Source organism: Rhipicephalus microplus, chromosome 1 (genome assembly GCF_043290135.1).
Source record: "Rhipicephalus microplus isolate Deutch F79 chromosome 1, USDA_Rmic, whole genome shotgun sequence".
In the NCBI taxonomy this organism is placed as follows: Eukaryota; Metazoa; Arthropoda; class Arachnida; order Ixodida; family Ixodidae; genus Rhipicephalus; species Rhipicephalus microplus.
In genome coordinates this window covers 200,709,874-200,734,518 of record NC_134700.1, presented here as the reverse complement: position 1 = coordinate 200,734,518, position 24,645 = coordinate 200,709,874, and the positions used below count along the sequence as shown (strand labels likewise).

The following is a 24,645-nucleotide window of genomic DNA, read 5'->3' as shown; positions in this document are numbered from 1 at the left end:
GTGTATATTGCGTGAAAACAATTGCGTACTGTATATTATGGTCAATAGACAATAATTTTTTATTAATTTTATATTTTTATGTGCATTTACACGTGGCATTCAACTGCTTCAACTACATCAATTAGTATCCAAAACTAGCCAATCTGAAACCAGTGCGTTTCGAGTTGTTGATTGCTGTGGGGGAAATCAAATTGACAGGTTATTCATTCTCGGCGATCATCTCAAACCCCAACCGGCTTATCAAAAATGGCAAATCCGAAGTACGCCGATCTTCCTGGGATTGTAAGTAAACTTACAGAATCTGCGTTGGTTTTAACAGTTTCTGTAAATAGTAGGAACGTTCAACTGCGACAGATGTTGTCCGGAGGAGATGGATTGTTAGATGCTTTAGTGTGGACAAGTGTTGCGCGATGTAAACCTTAAGGCGCTGTTCACTGTATCTTGCTTCTTGCCAGGCGTACGAGCAACCGGATATATACGAGACGGAAGATCTGCCGGAGTCCGATCAAGTGGTCTCGGACGTGGGCGTGGTGAGTGAAACGTTCTCCGGAGTCTCTCGTTTCTCCGTCATCATTCGTGAGTCTGCGATTTGCACTGATAGACCGAACTTGCCGGGTTTAAGCTACGTCGTAACGATTGTTCCTTCTTTTAAGATTTTCTCATGTTTACTGGAGCACACGTTGTTTACGTTGTAAATTCATGATGTCGAGTTTAGTTTGGCGTTCGTATCATTGCAGGACCAGTCTGACAGTGTGAACACGTTGTCAGTTTCGGTGACAGAAGCCTATGAGAAGTTCAAGGGTTGCACGGTGGACTCGTCGACCGTCGGTGAGTTTCTGTACTAAACGAACTCGAAGCGTGTCGCCCCTTGCTCCACCCGGAGATTTTAACCTGCAGACTTCCGCGGAAATCCGCGTAATAGAGCATAAGCACCTGAAAAAAAAAAAAAAAAAACGTTGCCGTTCTCCTGAACATTTGTTTCCCCTTTGGCTGCCCGGTCTTCTAAGCTGTGATCAGCTTTTCTAAGGATACTATGTGTTTGAGTTTGGAGCTGTGTTAATGAAGAAAAGAGCGGCCCATTTTGTCCCAGTCTATGGAGAGCTTTCAGTAGTTGTAGCCTGTAAGTAATACAAACCACATCAAATGATACATTGGTTGATTCATTCATATCAATATGGGCATGATTGAGTTGTGGGGTTAAACGTCCCAAAACCGTCATATGATTAAGAGAGACGCTGTAGTGGAGGGTTCTGGAAATTTCGACCACCTGGGGTTCTTTAACGTGCACATAAATCTGAGTACACGGGCCTACAACATTTCCGCCTTCATCGGAAATGCAGCCGCCACAGTCGGGATTTGATCCCGCAACCTTTGGGTCAGCAGCCGAGTGCATTAGCCACTAGACCACCGTGGCGGGGCAATATGGCCATGTCGTGCTGCTGCATGCGGTAGAGCAACTTTGTTGTAAGTGAAAGCTACGTGGTCACTATGAACATAGAGAATTCCAGTGGAGCATCTTTCGTAGCTGAATCATGACATTGCGAATTTAAAGCCTTTTAGTGAATTAATTTTATTGATCTAAAGATTTGTCCAAAAGTCGTCAAGGCATTGAAAACCGCGCATTCTGATAATTCTCCTTCTATACTGTCATTTTCTAAGATAGTATGTGTGCAATCCTCTGTGTATTTCTCCATTTACACATGAAAAGCTTCAGTTCATTTCTAAAGCATTTATTTTGTTATGTTGTTTAGCAGCCAGTGTTGTGTGTTAGTGATGTGTGGTCTTTGTTCAAAGTGGGAAAAAAGTGGCAGTACTTTGGAACTGTTTCCTGAAAGTTGGTATATTACTGAATTGAACTTTCACAGATTTCACAGAGGGCATCTCAAGACAACCAAAGAAGGGCTACCATGTCATCTCTGGTGAATGGGAGATGGTGAGTTTTTGCTTGACTGGTACATAATGTGCATAATCCCTTGGATGTAGTGCCCAGTCATCTGTACGGCCAGTGATGAGATATAACAAAACCTTGCATAATAAAATTGTTTCATTAACAGACTTGTAGCTAACCCATTTGACTGATATATATCAAACCAAGATGATAAAACAAAAGCAAGAGCATTAATGAAAAAAGTATATTCAAATTGTTCCACGTGTGATGACTTCTGATTGAACCTGCACTGCATGCTTGAATACTGCGTGTCGTGTTTTCGTAAAGTGAGTTACGAGGTAGAGAGCCGGTTGCTTGCCCTCAGCGTCGGTATGTTCCCATGTAACAGGTTAACTTCACTCATCATTTTCATTTCTCAAGTGGCTGGATATCTGTCTTTTTTTAAATACTAAACATTCAAATTTTCTTTTACTCTTGATGTTTATAAATTGTTGAAGAGGTTTTTGCAAGGAGACAGTGTCCTTTAAGATTTACAAAAACTCACTCATGATGTTTAAATTGTGTGTCTGTTCTGTAGCTGTACACCGTTCACGTTTCTGAAGGTGCAATAACTATCATTAATCTAACCAGCACCTTTTGTGTTCATACTACAAAATGGGCTGTTGATAATGTGAAAAAATTTCCCAAATCACTGAGGGTGAGGAGAGCATTTAGGGCTTGATTTCAGATAACTAGGAAGGAAATGATTTTATCAAATGCTTAAGTTATTATAGGAGGAAAATGTCACATTATGAGAGCCTATTGCTGTTTTGGTTTGCTCGGAGTAAATAAGTTCATGAAAGGTGTCCGCATACAACCGTGTGCATGAAAAGGTGATTGAAAGCACCATATCTTTGCACATTGCCCGTGATGCAGTGGGCCGCAAGCATACTTGATTAGTAGTGGAATGTGGCAAAAAGAGGCCCTAGGTAATTAGGAATGAGTCCACTGGCAAGCAATCAAGTTCTATTTACATGCTTCTATAGTAATGACCGTCTTTAAAAAAATGTTTTAGAAACATCTGAAGCTCATTTTGCCTAAGGCACTGCGGGTTGAATCAGTTGTCATTTGCTTGAATCGCTATGTTTTGGCTGCTAGGAATTTTCAACTTTCGTTACTCTTTTTTTTTTTTCCTTCATAAGAAGTAGGCAAGCACTGTAACCCACTCGATGACAGTTGTGATCCTGCTTGCTCCCTCCTTAGATGTTCTTTTCTCTGCGTATGTTTTATAATAATAATAATGATGATGATGATGATGTCCAGGCTGGAGAGAAGGAGCCTGAAAACCTGCAACAGAAGCACCAACGACTTCAGTTTGAAGTTCGTGAGCTGCTTAACGAAGTACAATCCATCAAGGTGAGTATCTTTGTGCAATGTTCTATAAGTACTTTGCATGAACAGAGCAGCTTTCTGCCACAAGCTGTATAATATAGTGTCACTTTGTATTATCTTCCCACCCTACTTCCAGTCTGACACTAACATCAGCTGTCAAAGTTTTCAGTGATGAGTAAGAAAAAACAAACTCAAATATTCTGGTGCCACCTTAAGCTGGATACATCTTGGGGTGAAGGGTGTGAGGTCTCGAAATGGCGAGCAACACGCCACACTCTCGGAGTGAAAGGACACAGCAGACGCGGCCGGTACAAACCAAACAATACACACATTTATTCAGCTACTTTTGATCGACGATATCGCCCGCCGAATTATTATACATCAATTGTAATTAACCAATTAAGACATCGTTACACAATATTGCCATACACTCCAAAACATGACAAACACAATAACAGAACAAACACACAATAACATGACAAACACAATAACACACCCAAGGCGGCGTCGCAAACGCTTGAGTTACTACGAGGGCCCCCGATGCACAGCTCGCGGTGCCGAGCACCGAAGACCCACACTAGAGACAACCGTTCGTGGCAACCGCCACCTGCAGAAGAGAATCGCTCAACTCTCTAGCCCGCCACGAAGGCTTGCTTTTCGCCAGGGATCACCACCAGCGCTACCACTCTACCAACCATGATGATGATAGTGGTGATCAATGTGAACACAACGCCACCTCCCGCCCAGTAGTTGTAATCCGAAATGCAGCTTTCGGGCGAGACACATGCGCCACGCAGCGCGAACTTTACAAGGGGTGTCAGCACCCCCACAAGGGCAACTAATGGGACAACAAAAGGGCTTGGAGTGAGCCGAGTTTAGGGTAAAGGAACTTCTAAACTGGGTTGGATACAACTGAAAAAAGCAGGAGTGGCCCTGTCCAGATGACCAAAAAATTGAGGGACACTGCGTAAATTCCAGTGTGTTCGGCAAACGCCTGTACTCCTTGAGACGGGATCGGTCAGAATGGAACGCAATGCGAGCGTCTCCCATTTTGCATGATTGGACATGCTAGGCACAGAGACGCTACACAACCAAAGGACGAGCGTAAGGGCACGCCAACGGACCAGCATCCATTGCCTCTGACTTGTAAAGCTGTACTCGATTTAGAGTAAAAGCTGCTTTGGCAGCTGTCGTCACTGTGGCTGATTTCCAAAGAGCGTGTTAACAAAGAGATGATTGGAAGCCTATGGCACCACTTTTCATTGGTCATTCTTTTATGTCAGGTGCTACTGGATTGTTCTATAAGATTGCTGGCACGGCAGAGTAGGAAAGATTTCAACTTGTGAGTTTGAAAGTGACAGTTGCAAAATCCTTAGTGCTCATAAATATGGTACTGTTATTATTATTATTTGTATTATTATTATTATTTTCAGAGTAGGACAGGAACAAGAATCGTATGAAACAATGTATAGTGTGTCACATGTTTTTTTCCTTGCAGTACCTCATTCTTGTGCTGTTTCAGTTTAAGTACAAAGCCAGCTACCTGGGGCCTTCACACATTTAAATTTTATGCTCCGAGCGAATTTGTCATTTTCTACAGCCTGACTGGGTTCGCTTGTTGGTTGCCTTAATGGAGCAGTGACTATGCAGGAAAGTGTGCAGGAAGGAGACCAAGGCGGTCTGGCAGAGCCAGGCTACATATTGCAGCAGGCGCAGCTTATACAGAAGATGCTGCTGGACCTGGACCTGGAGCGCGTGCTTGGAGAACCGACCCTGCAAGCACTGTCTAACCCACAGGCTGCTCTGCACAGGCAAGGCTTGCTGTGCACTTTGTAATGCCATGCATGGGGGTCATGTGGATACAATTTTGCAAATTTGAGGAGCAACCGGAGCGCTATAGTACTAATATACTTAGTATGTAATAATATTGTGACACACTGTATGTGACTGAAAGACCACTAAAAGCCTTGAAGGGGCCCTGCAACACTCTTGCAAGTAGCCTTGGAATGAATTCACTAAAAGAGCTCATTGCCTCACGAATTCACTGCCACAAAAAATTTTAGAATCCGTCTAGTATGAGCAGAGTTACGAAGATTGGTTTCATGCTGCAATTGCTTTCTTTTCTCATCCCAACGAAAGCATTGGAAGATAAGCAAGGAGGAAAGGCACGGGCAAAGAATATACATCACGCATGCCTCTTAACCTTGAGCACTTTTGGCGTTTTTTTTTTCTTGCTTTGAATACGCAGCCTTTTCAGTGGGATCACGCGCACATGTGTGGACAAGTCGCGGACTCCCGCGGCGATCTCTGTAATGACCGAGCGTGCCATATTCAAATCAGCCAATGGCCGACAGAACGGCTGTGACGAGTGATTTTTGAGTTTTTTCCTGTCATTTGTCGAGAGAAATCAATTTTTACCTGACTTTGAGAATTTATTGTGAATTCCAGACCGGGGTGTGCTGCGCTATAATATTTGGCTTACGTGTTCTTGGGATCCTCTACTACCGATTGGGGGTATTTTCTGACCATACTCAGAAAGTACTGCAGGGCCCCTCTGTGGGCATACCAAACAGCTTTGCACTTTGTTGTTTCTGTGAGGCAGATCTTTTAATTTTCTCGTAATTTGCCATTAGCACTCAGGGCATTGTAAGACGAAGGTAGGAGTGCTGTCTTTATAATGCCACAGGCTTGATGAGCCTGCATATTTAGAGGCCCAGCGTGTGCAGTTGTTATTTTTAACAAATTTATTTGGACTAAAATGAAGCCAGTAGCTGTCTCGAAGCCCTGTGGCATTGCATTGTGCTCTTCTCAAGCATTTTGAGGACTCATCTGATGCTACGAGGCAATGTGCAAGACAGCAAAGTACTACTATGTCAAAGCTTCACGTTTCGCTTAACTGGTCATGTGCAGGACGCTGGTGAGCCAGCTTGAGCGACTTCGCTCTGGTCCCCCTCCAGCCACAGCTTCAGTCAAGGAGAAGCCAGCCACTGAGCCGGCTCAGGATGCAGTACAGACCACTGTTAAGGTGAAGGCACATTTTATTTATTTGCTACAAAAGCCTTTGTGGGCATCATGGAAAGTTATGAGCTTAGCCCTTTTATGTGCAGATTCGTTTCTGGACAGGACAATGTTTTTTGAATAATAGCAAGATGAACTTGGAAAGGGCCATAAAAAAAGAGAGAATAGCCCCTTCTCAACAATCATCGAAGAAACATGGCCACTCTCATGGCTTTTTGGGAAGCTGATTTTTATAGAGGTTGACCAGTATTCCTTGGTAAAAAACATTGGTACACAAATCGATCATTGGACTTGGATTGAGCAAAGACAACATTGCAATTATGTTGTGCCTTCCTTTCTGATACCGCTTTCCACTCCTGTGACGTGACTTGCATTTTCCACTTTCAGCCTTGTGGACCTGTTGTTTAGAACTTTAAGTTATAGTTAAGTGATCTCATCTGTGGTTGATTTGCTTACTTACATTCTCAAAACCTATTACTTTTCTTAGTTTAGTTCACGCAGACTGAAGCAATCAAATCCAGTTGAAAATTTATGTTGTCATCATGCCGCATTACAGGTTAGTGAAAAAGGTCTGGGGACACATCATGTTGTAAAATTTAATGCTTCTGCTTTAAATAGAAAGTACTCATGAATGTTTGATTTCCTTGAATGCCCACCCATCACCGAATGTGGCTTCACTGCAACTATGAGGTTCTGCGTGCACTGGAAAAAATATCATGCTTGTGGTCAACTGATGGGTTCTGGCAGCCGTAGTTGGTCAACCACAGACGTCAGAGCTGAGATGCAGAGTCACTGCTGTCTCCACTGATTAGAAACAGTAATGCTGAAACATACTAGTAGCACATGGTAATGACAAGTAAGTGAAGCCACCATAAGCAAGGAGTAAAGGTATTGAAACCTCACAGCCATAGAGGGACAGCAAGGAGAAAAAAATTGTAAGCCATTCTGTTTGTTTATATGTGTGTGTGGGGGGGGGGGGGGGCATTGGATGTATCGCTTTCTTTTTAAACCCCATTTGTAAAGCACTGATGTAATTATTACTGAAGACTCATGGTTACGGTTTTCCGTGACAGTAGTGTTTAATTGAAGAGCTTGATAGAGAGTGTTCCTTCATTCAGGTGGCCAGCTTGGAAGAACGTATCAAGAAGCTGGAGAACCTGGTTGGAACTGATACTCAAAAGCTGGTAATTTGTGTGCTTATTGCTTGCAGTCTGCTGTTGCACTTACTATGTGTACTGCTCAAGCTGAACAGATAATTAATTTGCTGGTGGGAATCAGTCAAGCCTTACAAGCATAGATTGCCAAATATTGCTTTGTTCAAGCTGGAGTGCTTGGTCCATCACTTCGCGTGACTGAGGCCGAGTTTGAGGCTTGCAAAATATATAGCTATGTGTAATTGTTATGAACCAGAGGTGAAATCGATCATGCCTGAAACAGAAGATTGAACAGCCGCTTGTTACTGCTTAGCACAGTCACTAATCTTAGGTTGCAGTCCTTTGTTATTTTCAATCATGTGGAGATGATCATGCCATTATAAATAGTATTGTCAAGCTGTCATGTTGGCGACAGTGTTACAGTGCTGAGGGCATCAAACAATCTCGGGCTGTTTACAGCCCACCTTTTGCCCTGTTTTTTCTCCTGGTATTTGGAAAAAAGACAGAAACAATGTTCTATAAATTCACAAAAATAAAAAGGCGAGAGTAGCACTTCTAGCAAACCAATGTTTCCTTTGGCAGAACAATCATGACTAGAAAGTGTGTGCCGAAGCTTCATTAAGATAGCAGCTTTCAACAATCATGTTTCATGATGAGCATATTTGGCATTTCTCCTTCAACTAGTTGCGACTGTTCCATCTTTCTTCTTTTTTTTTTTTTCAGTCTATGCTTACGAGTCACACAAGTGGAAACTGCCTCACAGTAAGTGGCATGCATACGAAATCATGATTTGCAAACCTCCTACTAATAGTGCTGTACTGCTGCAAGAGGTCCAGCCCAACTTGCCTGCCCGTCAGTCCTTTCGGACTTGTACTTTCCTGAGTGGCATTTCCAAAGCTGCTGCTATAATTTCTGTTCCTTGGTACTTTTTTTATTTCTATTTATGTGAGGTATTGTAGTGCTGATCGACTATTTGTTTGACTATGAGCTGATTGACCATCTTTTTGTTTTTCTTGTATAGGACATAGCGCAGCTTCTGTCTTCACGGCTGTACCTGCTTGAATCGTCGCACCTGGACCAGGTGGAAGCGAGGCTGTCGGTCCTCCAGCAGAAGATGCAGCAATGTGCCGACAAAAAGGTTGCCCTGGAAGAGCTGGACAAAAGTAGCAAGGTATTGCCACTTTTGTCAAGTTACGCAGTTGTGCACTTTGATTTAAGTTCACATGAAGTAACATCAGGTAGTTAAAATTGATCCAGAGCCCTCTACTTTTGTGTGCCTGATAATCATAGCACATGCAATTCCCAAATTGAAGTTTTTTTCAGCTGAATTTTTCTGTAATATTTTAATCTTCACTTACCGTACTTACTCGAGTCTACCGCGCCCTGTAACGCGCACCCTGTTTTGGCAACGAAAAAAAAGTAAGACAGATTGCAACGCGCACCCATTTTTCTCGTTGGCCCGCACGATCACACCACTCGAAAAAACTACTCCTTTTGGGAGCGTTTTCCATTTAAATATGAGGTACGGGGGAAGCTTGTGCCCATATGACGTGTAACAGAGCATTGCCGTCACTGACGTTTTACCGTGGACCGATGTCAGCACGCGAACATGCTTCGCCCCCTTCTTCTCGACGGTTGTGGTGTTAGGCATGTCCAAGTAAAGAGGCGTCTGATCGGCATTCCCGATTTGCCCAAGCAGATAGTCGTTGTTGTACCACAAATTTAGGGCGAATTTCTGAAAACTGTGAAGCTTTTCATCGTACACCTCTCGAAACTTTTCGCATATGCCCGTGTGCCTTCGAAGGGAAAAGCTTTTCATCTTCATAAAGTTATTAGCCAGCACCTGCTCGCTTTAAACTGGCTCCGCATTAGCCCTTTTTCTATTCTAAGGCTAACTGCATAGACCGCACTTGGAGCAGTTCTGTCGTCACGGGCCGCTGTGCCGCTCGCTGCTCAAGCACATACTCGCCGAGCAGCTCTTCAATTTGCGGAAACCGACCCTGCTGTGGTCCACTAAAGCCTTTGTGTGAAGCTTTGCTGTCGACAATCTTCTGCTTTTGTTTCCGCCAGTCCCGCACGCACGTTTCGAGAACTCCGAACGACCGCGATGCGGACCATTTCCGTCCGTTTCTACACACGCGATGACTTTTCTTTTAAAAGTGGCATTGTGGTGCACTCGAGTTTTTGGAGTCGGTCCTTCCATACTGTCGACGCTAATGCACTACAAGATGACGGAACTCCTCAGCACACGTACGAAGTGCCGCACATGGGAAACATATATAGGCAGAAATGGCCGACGCACGTAGGGGGCAGCCATTTTGGTATCCCGATGGCAATAGAATGACCGTATCCAGTTTTTTTTTTTCTTTTCGTACTCGATTCTAATGCGCATGCAATTTATGAACTCGCTTAACTGGGAAAAAGGTGTGCGTTAGATTCGAGTAATTACGGTATTATCTAAGTAATTTTTTATAAATTTATAGATCTAAAACCATAGCTTTTTCTTTGTGTTATGCATCCCACTTTCTCACATTGCCGTATGGTGCACTCTTGTGGCAGAAGGGTGCTATTTTTGTCACTGCATTGCAGTTTATTCCAAATGTTCGTTGATGTGCAGGTGAATGAACTGTACGAGTTGCTGAAGAAAGCCGATGCCATGGGGAACTCGCTCAACCAGGTGGTGGAGAGGCTGGTTTGCCTTCAAGGCGTGCATGAACATGGTCAGTAATGGTGCACTCAGAAGTTGTCTTGTAGATTCTATGGTTTCAGAATTTCACGAGCTTCGTAGCTACTAGCATAAAAGCATCACAGATAGTACTGATGTGGTCTCTCTAAGAAAGAGATTGCATAAATGCCTTATTCGTGCATCTACATGGTCACTAGGTGGGTCTTTCAGCAAGCGCACAGCACTACAGCTTTTAGGACTTGTGTTCTCTTGGAGAAAGGGCTTCTGCAAAGGCCAATGAAAAGACGCACACATTGAAAAGATACACCCATAGAAACGTTTCATTGGCCAACACGTTCGGTGGAGCTATAAAAAAAGATGAGAAAGCAAATACAGTGCTTGGCCAGATTTACCTGTCTGAACTTGCACAACCATGAGTCTGGTCATGGCACCATCGCAGTTCTTAAACCATGCTTCCTGCTAAACTGAAGCGCTCAAATCTGCATCGCCCTTTAAATTTTATCATCTAAGTAACTGTGTTACAAAAAAAAAGATTAAAAAAGTTATCAACGCCAAAACCACCGAAAAATGAAACTTAATTTGTACACGCCTTATAAACCGTCAGTAAGTTTTCCAATATTATTTGCAATTTTGTTCTGTTACCTCCCTACTTGGGTAGTCCCTGCCACACCTTATAAAAACTGCACAAGGTGCACAATAAAACTGGTTTGCGTACCATCAGTCTGCTTAGTATGGGAAAAATTCCTTGAGCCAGTAGTACCACAGCGTGTGAGTACATGGAAGCAACTCGCATGCTCCACACAGCAACAGCTGCAGGAGTGAAGCCATGTCAGATTTTTTTTTGTGGTGCTTCGCAATGTCATATATGAATTGCTGCTTCACAAGCTGTTGGCTATAAGATCCACCAACCTAGAACAAAGCTTTCAGTTTCCTGCTGCGACTATGCTTGGGAGACTAGCGGAAATGCTGGACTCGCAGCGTACGCTGTGTACACCAAGTTATTCCGGGCATGTTTATGAAGTACTGCATGCTGTAGCTAGTTCACTAGGCATTTTACACTCCTGTCAAGTTAACAGGTATTTTTGCAGCACTGACTGAACAGTGGCAACTGGCCAAGTTATCTCGAGTCTGCAGTCCACATTTTGTTTGTGTAAAGCCAATTACAGATCCAGCGATTTTCCCTCGTACACTTCTGTTTTTCCGTCATACTACTGTTCACCAAATGGCACAGTTTGTAAATGGGAACAGTAAGGAAGAAGCCCTGGATACGTGACACAATGCATCAGGGACAGTGGTTTATTCTGTACTGCCTTTGTCCCTTAACAGCACCATGTGTGCAAGCGAAGCCGTGCCATTCAGTTCTATCGTGTTACGCAACGGCTAAAGTATTACGTGTTCAGCTGGCACGAGAAAAAGTTACTCAGGCACTCATGTAGCGCAAGCAATGTCTATAAACGAAGCTGAACTACTGCGCGGTATAGAGTTTCCTAAATATACACTAGAGGGAACTCTGGCGCTAGTGTCTATGGGAGCTGCAACGCACGACGCTGCAGCGAGCATGGGCTTCGTCCTTCTGGCTCCATGTGTGTTTGTGTGGCTTGAAGCAGTTCTGTCACGAAAAAAAAACCAGCAAATGTTCAAAAGTTGCGCTTCTCCACCTAATATTTTAGGCTTGCCATTTCTAATCAGGTCACGAAGTTCAAAAGGGTTCGTTTTCTCCTTTGAAACAAAACCGAAACACAGCAATAATTAAAGCCACAAGTGCAAAAACGAGCCAAATATATGTACTACTCATCATTCCCGTGGTCACTGAACGATCGTTAGTACCAGAGTCCCCTCTAGTTAATTTTAAGAAACTCTATGCTGCACAATAAGCCTTTCATAGCTGCTACAGCATTACTCATTGCAACATGTGCAGTTCGGCAATCGTATGATTTACCTGCACCAATTGTAATGGGTCGTCTAACACATGTATTACACAAATGTCATCATTTACTCAACAATAAGCAGGCAAAATGACAAGAGAGAATATAGGTAAACATCAGTGGTGACGGCTTGTACTTTCAGGTTTACACAGGGCCAGCATACGAATCGCCCCTTCAATACACTGTCGCTGTCTGTGTTTTCAGTCACATCAAAAACACGATTGATTCTGTGCAACTTGTCCTTTCTCTATGTTAGTGGCTCCAAGTTAAACCTGCACTGCTAACTTGCTGAAAGCCGACCCATTTTATCAAACCTGTCAATTTTGGGCTCTCACTATAGCGCCAATTGCACTTTTTCTGTGTGCATCAATTTTCGGGCGATTTCTGGTGGCCCTACTGTTCACATCAACACCAGAAAATGCCGTTCTGCATACATACACCTTTTGAAATTTTCACGATGGGGGGCTACAATACTGAAATGCACACCGTCTTACGTGCAAGTTTTGCGAAACCGCCATTTTTGGCTGCACGTACTCATACCGGCGCATTATCCGTTGGTGTGAGATAACTACTACAATCGACGTTTGCCACTTCTTCATTTGCTCAGATGTTTTGTGTGATATCGTCGCTGCCTGAACTGCTCAGCGGCGCGCCTTGGCGCTAGCGACACAAGAATGAGCTCCGCGTCTCCGAACAGCAGTGCTTCGTCGTCGGTATTAGCAGCAGCAAGCGCAGTACTTTCAGCAATTTGCGTACAGACGTAATCACACTTGTCCAGAGCAAAGGGGTGTGTGGCTGTAGTCCCCAGCTGCCACATTAGCTACAAGCTTCCGATTATGCTTGAATAGTGCACGCGGCATAGCTATTTTAGGCATCATTACAGCGCCATATTCGCATGATTTTACAGAAAACGGCATCAGAAGCGGCCGGCTGGACGCTCTAGACAAGTGTAGTGTGACTCTGCCTGTACCATTTTTCTTCTGTTTCCAAGATGCAGCACAAAAACGTTCTCGTCGGTTTCTCGCCGACAACGAAGTACCGTGAATAGAGACATTACGATGGCGACATGTGGAGGTTCTATTGATCTACTTACGACACTCGCTGCTTCTGCAATTCAGGTGACAACGAAAGCGATGCAGTGCAAACCTATCACACCTGCACTCATCGCGTGGCATACTGTGCTGCAGACGCACGATTTCACCCAAATTGTTCCTCTTTGCACTGATTGTTTGTGCTCCCGTACATGACACAGTGATGGCCAGTTCTTTGAATACGCACAATTTCCTGCTACGACAGTTTTTATCGGAGGCAGGCGCCTATTATACATACTACATTCAAGCGAACCCTGTGTGCCGATGCAGCATGCGCAGCCCAAGGCATGATGACAACACTAAGAACATACCCTAGACCCCTGCAGCTCACTGTTTCGAGAGTAGGAAGGAAGGAAAATAACTTGATTTGGTCCAGTGGAACTCCTGTGAAACGGTTGACAGAGCAGTCTTGTGACCTACTGCAGACAGTATGTTAGCAGTTGTGGCGACTCCGGGTCCCACGTGTCTCATTCTGGTAGCGGGCCCCCGTCCTAGGACCCTTCGTCGAACAAGTCAGATGAGGCGCTTGTAAGAACGAAACTTTATTAACATTACATGGTTAGTAACTGAGAATTCGAAATGAGGTGATCAAGTGATTAAGTATGAACTAGAAGTCAAAAACTGTACAGGAGAACTACAAAATATACAATATGCAGAATACACAAAAGGTCTTCCCCTTATATAGCGCCACGTTGCCACCCTGGGGGCATTGTCCGCGGCTTCAGCCAATATGGCATTCGATGGTCTAGGTGTTCCACCTACGAAAGCGGGGAAAGCCACCACACAATGCACGTGGAAAGGGCACAGTCAACAGGACGCGCAAATATAGTCGCGAACGCACTGCACCAACGTTTTGCACACTTCACCAAGATTTTGCGCATGTCGGATGGTCTTTGTTTCCAAGAACTCTTCTGGCAGTTGGGTGAGGTTCGAAAGACCGGCTCCCGGTACATGTGCCAAACTTGCCTGACTGCGTTCGGGTAGGACAATGTAGTGGCCCGCTAGCCTATTGTCAAAACATGCCACTCCATTCTGCTGATTCTATGGAGAAAGGGGGAAGGAGTGGTCGACTAAGCTGTTGTCGTCGAGGTGCTGAGGCGTGCTCCCACAAGGGCTACAGAAGATGTTTTCCCTTCAACCACACGCAATCCCTCTTTGTTTGCTAGTAGTTACGGCTTAACTGCAAATTTCCGGGACTTTGCTTTTCCTCGCCAGGTGCAGCTACAACCAGTTTGGGTTTTAGATTTCAGCCCCAACACCACGCTGGTTCCAGTTTCTCCAGATCCACGGTGACCTCCAAAGTGACCCAGTCGCCTCCTTGTTCCCCTGGAAAACCTTGAACGGAGTCGAGTTCACAATAGCCTTTCTTCGTGCAAACCGGTCTTGGAACCCCTTGTGCACGTTTTGCTGACAAGAAATCAACCGTCTTGACGGCACATTCTTGCTTGGAATGTGTCGAAATATTTTCGTCCAGTCCACAAAGGCCGAAACACTTTAATAATGACGACGGTCATAACACAGTGTACCAAAAGAATACTCAACATTCCATCAGCTTGAAAGATGAGAGAATCAGGTGTTCAGGAGGGACACGATTGCCTCCAAGAACACTGCAGTAGATGTGTGTACACTGCATTGCTTTGCTTGAGTTTACAGCTTCTGTATGTGGTACATTGCAGCGCTGCAGTTTTCCAAGGCAGTCTCCCAGCTGGACCTTGTGCAACAGCACTTGTCCCTAGCTCTCAAGGGCAATGAAAAGAACTTGGCAGAGGTGAGTTTGCGAGCTCTCTCAACTAGCACCTGTAGTGTTGGCTAAGGTAATCACAAATGTATTAGGGAAGTGCCAATTTCCCATTTGTTACCTGTACCTGTCAGTTGTTAGATAACCTGGCAATTGGAAGATTTAGACGCTACACGAGTATAAATGGCAGGTTTTCTCATGTGGTGATCGAAATTTTGGAGACCATGGGAGCACGTGGCGAACAGCACCACGGCGCTTTTTCACAGCTACTAGAGAAGCTAGAGAGAGCGCACTGCGCACATATGTTTTTCTACCTGCCAGCTGACATTTTCGCTCCTTTCAGCTGCACGCATGCTGGAACGCCAAAAAATTCGCAAGCTCTAAGGCAGACGCAAAGCCAGGAAGTTTTTTGGGAGGGGCACCTTCTTAAAATGGTCATTTTTCGCCCCTCATGTTATGGCGAAAAAATTTCGAGGGGGGGGGCGGGAGGGCTCGGTTTGCCACGCCCCTGCTATGAGGATACTAAGAAATTTGCCATGCTGAGCGAATTTCAACATTGGCACAGCTCAGCCTTACAAGGGGCACCCAAGGCCCCTTGTAATTGAGGATTATTATAACACTCGCTCACCAGTTTTAAATCTTGTGAAACTGCTTGGCACCTTTCCATTATTGTTGCCACAGCAGTCTATCAGATTTCTCTTACAAAGGAGATAACCAGTTAAAAAGTGTTTATGCAGGTTGGCTCAGTGTAATTGACTGCGCATGATGCATTGCTTGGCCTTTCAGGCACAGAAGAATTTTGCGGAGAACATGGAGACCATAACGAAGAACTTGGCTTTTCTGGAAGCAAAAATGGCTGCCCTAAAGAAGTGACACGCTGCCCAGTCGTAGATTTATATTTCCTGGTGTGACATTATGTAATGTCAATAAATTATGCCACCTCATACATCTGTACTTATTCACATGAAAATAAGCACGCCATTACACAAAAGGAGGGGAGAAATGTACAGCTTTTATTTTAGCAAACGTTTTTTAGAAGCGCAACTTCTGGAAAAACCATGGGTTCTTCTTCGACTTGTACCTGCACATGTATAATATGAGAGAATAAGTGGTTTTGATAGTGAAATAAGTGCAAGTTCAAAGTAATTTTTTGTTCTAGGGTGTAACAAAAGGCTACAATCATAAACTAAGCTGGCGTGCATTCTGGTGACGCTCACCTCTCCTCAAACTTGGCCTTCACCTCACGTCGAGACTTGCGCCTCTTGGCAGGGTCCTTCCAAGTCTCCTTGTTCACAACAGACTTGTCGAATGGGATTTCCACGGTGTATCTGCACACAAGAGCCAGCAACATGGTTGAGACACTGCAGTATTAACCAACTAAAATAAAATAATATCCAGTGCTTATAACTTGTAGAAAGAACATAGTTTCTGCGAGAGCACACATTTTATGTAGGTGATGCTAGCGCAGCAAGGCACATGGATATGGAATTACAGTAAAGTGCCACAGTTGGGTCACCACTAAACGGGGTGAACATTCCTCGGCACAGGCATAAACTGTGATGTCCTTCATATAGTTGGGGATTTCTTTGTAGTTGTCATCTATCATTTTAATTGATGTACCGATTCATTTGAGGATGTGCCTTCCTGATTGCATTGTTGCAAGTCTAATGAACTGGGCTCTTACTTGTGCCTTGGCGATTTCCTCTAATGTGTTGTGCATCCCAAGCTGCATGAGTCAGTTTCGATGTACATGGGTAGCCCAAGAGCTACCTTGATTGTCCTCCTCAGTAACGCATTGAGTTTGTCTCTTTAAGATCTCTGCCACTCGTGCATGGCTGCTATGTAGGCAAAGTGGCATTACACAAACGAGTCTGGCTACGTTGTCTTCTCCAAGCCCTTGTTGGTGGTTAGTAACTCTTTGGACGAGTTTGATTGCGCAGTGCACTTTCTTAGTGATACGCTGAATAGTTCGGTTATAGGAGCCATTATCTTTAATTACCAAGCCCAGGATCCTGATAGAATCCACCCTTGGAATGACGCTTCCGCTCATGGTGTATAGAGCATAGGCTAACGAGCAGAGGAAGCGTCGAAATGCAAAATGGGCCAACATGAAGTATGCCATGCCAACACCATTCTTTTTCACATAATATCTAAGCTGCTCCAACCATATCTGCGAGTTCAGCGAACTACAAAGTGGGATAGAGTGAAAGAAATTTCTGTTTGCCCAGACAACCATGCACTTGAGGGGGCAGACTGGTCTCTGGGACCAAAATGTGACAAAAAAAATTCATTTTTTAAAAATTGACATATTTGGTTTCTGAAACTATTGTTCTATCTCTCTGCAAATTTGCACACACCAGGAAGTAGTAACTTTTTTGTAATGTCATTGTGACTGGTGTCCGGATTCTTGGGGCTATTAAACCTGGAGAACTTGCAAAAAAAATGGGGAACCGACTTTGAACCTTCTTTGTAATTTGACAGCACCGGTGTCTAACGCTCTACTACCAATTTATGAGTGCCTTTATGAGGATTGCAAAACATGTGCACCATGATTGTTGCTTTTTGAAGGAACTGTGTGTTGTCAGTTTTTTTTTTTTTCCATTTTTCCCAAAAAAGTAAATTTACGACTGTCCAAGTTTGAGGCCTCAATATCTCTGCAGCTAGGGCAGGTACGACAATAATTCTTTGTGCAGCAAAAACCTGTATGTGTGTAGAATGCAAGTATGGGAGCAGAATTTAGAGCACGAGCCTTTTTAATTAATTACCAATCAAAAGTGTAATACAATTCCAACTGATTGAGAATGGATAGTTCATTTTGCTGTAAAATAACCAAGAAAGGCCTAGAAACAAAAAACTCTTGCATACTTTCACTCTATAGCCATTAGTCTATGTTGGAATATGTTAAATATCACTTTTAATTAAGCACTTTTTTCTATGGCAGCCTTAAACAATAGGGGGTGAACTTCAGTTATCTCAGGAACAAGATGAGTTACAGGGAAACTAATTAAATATTTGAAATCAGCAGGAAAAACTCTAATCCTGTGCAATTTGATCAAGATCACCGAAGAAATAAACAAAATATGCCTAAGACCAGTCTGCTCCCTTAACTGCGAACACTTTCTGTTGTGCACATTATACCATCACAATGATTAATCTGAAGTGGATAGCGAAACCATGCTACCAGTGGTAATGTTTGAATTATTGTGTCAGCGTCTGTAAAAATTTACACCAACCTGGTCTAAATTATGGCATAACAGAAGATGAAAAGCGCTAATATGTCTTTTAAATACAGCAAAGATGAAAAGCGCTAATATGTCTTGTGGGGATCTGAGGCGCGCCCGCGACCATTTTCGCGGGCATTCCGCCACACGGCCACACCCTTTTGCTTTCCTGCCCTGTTAACACCACGTGGCGATAGATGGCGCCACGTGCGGGCACGGCGCGCGGTACGCGCGCGCCGAGAGAGCGGTCTTTTCTCCGTTGGTCGGCGCCGGGTAAGCACGTGTTTTCCTTCGTCCGCGTCCCCTTTGGGAATCGCCGGACTGCAGCCTGCCTGGGGTGGCCTTGGGCACCTCGGCAGGCGTGTTTACTTGAGTGCTAGCTTCGGTAGCGTACGCTAAGCCCACAGCGGTGCCTAGTGCTTGAAGTGGTCGTACCACAACGAGCCGCACTTGCCGTAGGCCCAGCGCGTACGAGGTTTGCCCTAACACTCGCGACCGGGCCCAGTGGCCATCGTGAGAGTGCGCAGCATAGCTGTGAGGGACCTTTTCCCGACCGGCGTGTCAAAGCTCGCCATTGCCAGCTGCGACGTGCTCGCGGTTTTCCCCTTATTGTGAACGTCCGCGTGCGGGTGCCTTTGCTACCCGCGTCCCGGGAGCGGACGTTGTACTGTTGTTCGGGGTGCCGCCAGAGGCAATAAAGTGTTGTGTACTTTACATTAGAACACTGTCTGTTTGCCGCGCCGCGCTAAACGCCTTATCAGTTGAGCGCGCGCGGAGCGGTGCGCTACACGCGAGTGAACGGAGTAGGGGCCCTGTGGCTCGCTAAGCGTGAACCCGCGGTGATCGTCCGCTGCAGTTAGGAGCGGGCCCACCATAGTCTTTTAAATATAGCAAGCGGACACAAAAAACCAGGATGCAGACTTGACACCTAAGCTTGTATATTTATTTACAACTTCACCTCTGTGTTTGAGACAATAGGACAGTAATTTCCACAATACATTGAGGCCCTGATTTACTACAGCATGTCTGATTGGCTCAAAAACGGGTAAAAACACGTGGGCATCGTGTGAACAGTATCAGAAAATTTCAGTCATGTGCGCTACTTTGCAAAACTCAAAAGTAAGGAGGGTTTTCTCAGGCGAGGCACTGGTGAAGCCATAGCTTGCTTTCATTGTATATAATAAAAAAGCTGGCATCATATACAAAAAAAAAAGGGGGGGGGGGGGGGGCTTTACAGACAGAGCTTGCAGATCTCACATATTTGCTGGGCAATTTAGCTTCAGTAATTTAGACTTGAGCAGCTAGGCTTCCTGTCTAACATAGTTGCATGAGTAACAATGCAAATAGGTGAACATGCTAACCGAAACTGAAAATTGCTGAAAAGGAAAGACGACAAGCTAGCAAAGCTGAAATGACAAGCTTGCAATGCAAAATTCATGGCAGAAACACCACTGCAATAATTTGATAAGGCCCTACTTCTACGTTATGCAGTCATTCCACAGTGCTAACCTGGCTGCATCATCCAACAGGACACAGGCCATCAGTACCGTATTTACTCGCGTAATCCTCGCACTTGCGTAATTCTTACACACACACCACTCAAGAAAAAATACGATTTTTTTGTCCTCGAGTAATTATCGCAGCCCTGAAAACTGCTGCAATAATGTGGTCTGCTCGTTCCAGCCATTAATGATGATAGTGCACACCATCTGGCGCCATCTCTTGAGCAGCAAGCGTACTATTGCACGGAGATCCAATCCAGTCTAAGCCAAGCCAAAGTGGCCAGTGCGCGTTGCGGCGTGTTTTGTATGTTGTGTCGCTAATCTTGGCACGTTATGGGGCGATACTGAAGCCACACGGCTGCTTCAAAGTGCAAGTGATAGATCATGCACTAAACAACGGCAACAGGGCTGCCGGTAGGTTCTTCGGAGCCTACGAGTTTTGTTTCTGCTACTGGTGGCTGCAGCTGAAATCCACCAAGACGCGTTGGGCCTGCCGTATGCCTAAAACTGGGATTGATGGTAAACTTTATTTCTTCAGAAGGAAACTGCGGACGATTCTGTTAAATAGTTATCAGCCCAATACTGACATCCTACGCTTACGTTTTGAGTGCTCCTATTGAGCGCTGACCGCGACCGCTACGCCCGCAACGCCCACAAGCTTCGCGTATAGTATTCTAATTATCGACTATTTGCTTCCATGTTTTGTGTCTCAAATAAATCTTGCCTTGTGTTGAACCTCTGCTTTTATTGTTGACGTAAGTTCTAATTAGTACTTCTTAAAGCTTGCTGTAAGTTGCTGGTGTGAGAATCCCGATTTGCGGCCACTTCGTTTGCTTTTTCGCTCTCTGCATTTTCGTGGAAAGTTTTCCCCGCGTAATTCTCGCACCCCACAACTTTGCATCGATATTCTGGCAAAAAAAAGTGCGATGATTATACGAGTAAATACAGTAAATTCTTTGACTCTGGTATGTATGTGACCTTGCCCTGCAATATTTCTACTCAGTATTCTGCAGATTTTGAGTGTGTGTAGCATTCAATACCAAAATCAACACACAAAATAACCTACTGTTTGCATGGATAACTTGAGTAACTGGTCTTCCTAGTTTAAAACTTGAGCAGACAACTTGTTCCTTTTTGCATTTACCTCTCCCAGTGACATCACTGACACTTTTGAATCACCATGAGCCTCTTACAGAGAGCTGCGTAGCAGACAGTGTTGTGCTGCAGTTTTAAAAATATTTGAATACACAAACCCTTTAGTATGCATTACAGTATAAAAAATGTTCTATATTCTTTACTTAACAATTGTGTCGCCAGCCAGAACCACGTGAATGTTACATATAACTTCGCATGTCAAGTCAAATGCACAGACACAGGTGTGACTGTTGAGTGATCACACATCGCTTCTGATGCAAAACATTTACCACAGAGCGTTGTCGTATTATGAGGAGATGGCAGTCACCCCATTCAAATAAAATTATACACAGTTTTTCTGGCTGTTTCGAGCTGGGCCACTATACCTATATTGTCACATTTCACGATACGAAAACAAGCCATCAAAAGTGACATTGTTGATTTGTTGTGGTAGGTACATTCGTGAAACAACGCTACTGCGTATGTTTGAGCCACAGGTAAAAAATTCTTGCATTGTGTTCAGCTTGATGCTAACAGTACTTTTTTAAGGACTAGTAGTAGGGTAAAAAAGACTGACACTGGTTCTCTTTGTTCCATGTTTGCCCGATTCATGCCTTTTTTGTTTTGTGGAGTTCTGATGTTCCGAACCAAAATTAGGATTAAAAGATGGACACTGTAGTGAAAGGCAATGATGTATGACAATATGACATTCAGCAACAAGCGCCCAATTTTAAGTAAGCAGTGGTTCACTCCTGAAGCAAAGCACACAGCGACTGCTTAGCGCCAATGTCAGCTGCTTGAGCTCCGATGCGCTCTTTTAACAGTGGACCACTCTGTGCATGAATTCTCTTTGTACTTTGCCCTCACGAAATAGCAAACAAAGTCAGGATATGGATCCACAACCTCAGAACTACAAGCAAAAAGCACGTCAATGGCGGTCTTGTGATTACCAGGAGCATATACAGAATTTTGTGTGTGGCCTAATGACTATGACAACTAATGATACACACAAAGGTATTTATTCGCCATCCTACTGGTTGCATGGATAACTTGAGTAACTGGTCTTCCTAGTTTAAAACTTGAGCAGACAACTTGTTCAGTATCTATACATGTTGACTAAACTGCGGTATTACCCACGTGGAAACAAGTTTGAAGCAAATCCGTCCACTACTGGCTGACAACTCGCCATATCCAAAACACTGCAGAGCACAAGTGATGTGAAGCAACGTTCGTTTACATTTTGTTACCGCCCACTCAAGCCAACGGAGCAGCAGCAAACATGTCCATTACTCACCGGGTTGGCATAAGGTGGTTGTAGTTGTACACCTTCAGGAAAGGCTTGATTTTGCTGTACTTGGTCAGCTTCTTCTTGCCCATTCTCCGGGTCACCTTTCGTGGATAGCGGTCGATACCTGCCACCAGGGCATGGCCGTACTGCTTGTCTGGCGTGCCGTCATCGTTGTTCTGCAAACAGGGCGTCGTACGTTAGGGTTTCCGCAACAAGCGAGCAAAACTTGGTGCAGTGATCATTTGGGGTCAGATGCACCAACAGTCGGTGCACACATCAATGCACAGTGTTACCCTCGGGTAAATTTGGCCACCGGTGGCGGAACTTTTTAAACTTACTGTTCTGTCGCGCTGATGTGTAAATGTATTTGTCACTGATGCAGACTGTTTAAGTTATTAGGGGGTGAGGCCACGTCAGGCTTTGTGCCACGTTAAACTTCTCGATCAAACTTCACTTTCATAAGCATGCAACTTGACAAGAGGCTTCAAAGTGTCACTGCACTGCCTTTCAACACCCACTCTGCAGCACTTCACTAGCAGTCACTTCAGAATACGCATCTAACTTAACGCTTACCTTAACGATGACAGCTTTCCTGCCGGCGTACTTTCCGCTGAGGATCAGCACCACCTTGTTTGGTCGCATAATCTTCCCCATTTTCTGCAACCAAAAGCAAATGGTTTCAATCAATGGCAATTTCACGAACTTTACGGAATCTCGTCAAGCGAATTTCGACAGCACGGACAAACGCAAACCCGCACAACGGCTAAACAAGCATGAAAACAACGTTTTTGATAGGTTGCTGCGGGTTCATTCTCATGCACGCTCCGGCATCTGAACTCTAGTCGTACTCCATCTTCACAGTCCGATGAAAAGCGATTGCGCATAGAAGTATTTCTTTAATTAATGGTACCGGTTATTTTGATGGTTTTGCACAAGAAAACAGCATTAAATTTCGGATTAACGAAGATAGAAATTGCACCTACGGATTATACGCGGTCCTCCCCACGGAGATCGGCGGACGAAAGGAAAGTGGCGACCTCTTGCAGAAGTCTCGCCGATTCACGTTTTCGTCACTCGCAAATCCCGCGGCGTCTCGCGCGGTGCGCGAATAAACGGAGGTCTTCACTCGAGAGTCGGAAATGGCGGGGGGTGTTGTGCAGCGGTTTGGGAAGTGGTTTTGGAATGAAGATGTTTGGTTGCCTCCGAACTTCACATGGGCGGACATTAAGAACACGGAGAAAGTTAAATACGCCCAGTTTGATGACCTGTACTATGGATTCCTGGTGGCTCTAGTACTTCTCGTTATACGCTATACGCTCGAAAGGTAAGGCCTAATCTTTGACTCTGAATCGGCGGATTTGTTCAGTATCGCTGAACTCCTGTGTTCCGCGATGTATCGCGCTTGTTTCATTTTTTTGCCCGACGTTTACGCCTGAGAAGCAGTGATCGGGCCATTGCTTGATTGACCGAGAATGCGTTCAGATCCCTGTGCGAACGCGCAGTAGTCGAATGATCGGGTCGTTCTTTTTCGTGGCTGCGAACCCACGTTTTTGCCGGTTGCGTGGGGCAATGTTCTCCGCGGGCGGATCGTTCCACCTTGTACCAATGTAACGGGGTGAAATTCGTTTGACTGTTTTCGCGGACGCTACTTCGCGCGCGGTGCAGCTTGCGGCGTCATGTAGAGAGGCGTTTCCTGACTCATTCATTCCGTGATTATCGATGAGCAAGCCTGGCTCGCGCTGATAAGCGGTGCCAAAGACCGGCTGAAGCTCGTGTTTGCGGATCGCAGCTGTCGCTTGGGCGTGTCGGCGTGACTGGGGCGGCTGCCGCCCCATTCTCGTACGATCGCTCGCGCGTCTGCCGCTGTCTTTCAGGAAGACTTTAATAATGTTTCCCGGATAACGTCTAGTACCGGTCCTAGACAAGTAACGCCCGGAAGCGTCTTCCGGCACTGGAATATCTGGCCGAAAAAACTGGTTCTTCCGTACTGTTCTACCGTGAATTTAGCGCAGCGCAGCTGATGTTCATTCAAACGCAAGGTCCCATCGCGTGCGTTCGCTGTGGATTAGAGAAGTTGGATTCAATTTCACGAGTCCTTCGCTCGTATAAAGTAGATCTGCGCCGACTGAAGGCCGTGGTGTTGCGTTACTCTTGGTCGGCGATCGTGTATCCTTGTGTTGCTGTAGCCCTGAAAAGCAACCCGAACGCGTCCCTGATGCTCGCGCACGTTCGCGATCGCCACCTTATGCTGTCGTAACGTTCGACACGCTTCGCGTTCGGCGTGCAGTTGACGAACTGGATATCGAAATGTGTGCGTGACCTCTAACGGTGTGTGTGTGTGTGTACACACTGAGGATTTCCATTTGGGGACGAGGGCGTCTTGACATGTTGAGGGCGCCCTAGCTCGGGAATGGTGCTATGCTGCGTTACCAGGCCAGGGGTCCCGCGCTCGGTCCATGCAGAGAAAATAATAAAGAAGAAACGAATGAGCGCGCGGAGCAGCCAGTGGCATCCCCTCAAAGACAAATTGCCGTGAAGTTCTTTTCTGGAAACACAAACCAACATATAAAAAGCGTACTCGCGGGGATTTGACGGGCGCTGTAACAGCGTTGCCGTTTCACCGGGCTTC

General features: G+C 45.0%; 3 protein-coding genes across 3 annotated transcripts in view; 2 read left to right on the top strand and 1 right to left on the bottom strand.

Moving 5' to 3' along the window:
• The first annotated feature begins 134 nt into the window (after positions 1-134).
• On the top strand, positions 135-15,815 carry DCTN2-p50 (dynactin subunit 2). Its single transcript, XM_037412578.2, has 13 exons — positions 135-282; positions 456-530; positions 738-828; positions 1,866-1,933; positions 3,191-3,283; positions 4,910-5,070; positions 6,170-6,284; positions 7,396-7,461; positions 8,155-8,193; positions 8,453-8,602; positions 10,049-10,151; positions 14,810-14,901; positions 15,658-15,815. Exons 1-13 carry the CDS (start codon positions 247-249, stop codon positions 15,742-15,744), a joined length of 1,176 nt encoding a protein of 391 aa, XP_037268475.1. The 5' UTR covers positions 135-246; the 3' UTR covers positions 15,745-15,815.
• A 48-nt stretch (positions 15,816-15,863) lies between these two features.
• On the bottom strand, positions 15,864-23,135 carry RpL27 (ribosomal protein L27). The gene is made up of 5 exons (XM_037412580.2): positions 23,000-23,135; positions 22,590-22,673; positions 22,023-22,192; positions 16,089-16,199; positions 15,864-15,952 (listed from the first exon to the last, which is right to left on the bottom strand). Exons 2-5 carry the CDS (start codon positions 22,668-22,670, stop codon positions 15,904-15,906), a joined length of 411 nt encoding a protein of 136 aa, XP_037268477.1. The 5' UTR covers positions 22,671-22,673; positions 23,000-23,135; the 3' UTR covers positions 15,864-15,903.
• The window catches only part of LOC119159735 (ceramide synthase 6), a 36,614-nt gene continuing 35,087 nt past the window's right edge, over positions 23,119-24,645 (top strand). The window contains exon 1 of the mRNA XM_037412579.2: positions 23,119-23,340. Within this exon, the coding sequence (XP_037268476.1) occupies positions 23,156-23,340 (185 nt within the window). The 5' untranslated portion in view covers positions 23,119-23,155. The remainder of the gene's footprint in view (positions 23,341-24,645) is intronic.

Bases quoted from the DNA above. Each gene is read 5' to 3' on its own strand.
- DCTN2-p50 (XM_037412578.2), top strand. From the start codon at position 247: ATGGCAAATCCGAAGTACGCCGATCTTCCTGGGATT. The intron at 1,934-3,190 runs GTGAGTTTTTGC...GATGATGTCCAG, and splicing joins TCTCTGGTGAATGGGAGATG to GCTGGAGAGAAGGAGCCTGA. The intron at 8,603-10,048 runs GTATTGCCACTT...GTTGATGTGCAG, and splicing joins AGCTGGACAAAAGTAGCAAG to GTGAATGAACTGTACGAGTT.
- RpL27 (XM_037412580.2), bottom strand. From the start codon at position 22,670: ATGGGGAAGATTATGCGACCAAACAAGGTGGTGCTGATCCTCAGCGGA. The intron at 16,200-22,022 runs GTGAGTAATGGA...TCTTGTGTGCAG, and splicing joins AACCACCTTATGCCAACCCG to ATACACCGTGGAAATCCCAT. The intron at 15,953-16,088 runs GTGAGCGTCACC...ATACATGTGCAG, and splicing joins AAGGCCAAGTTTGAGGAGAG to GTACAAGTCGAAGAAGAACC.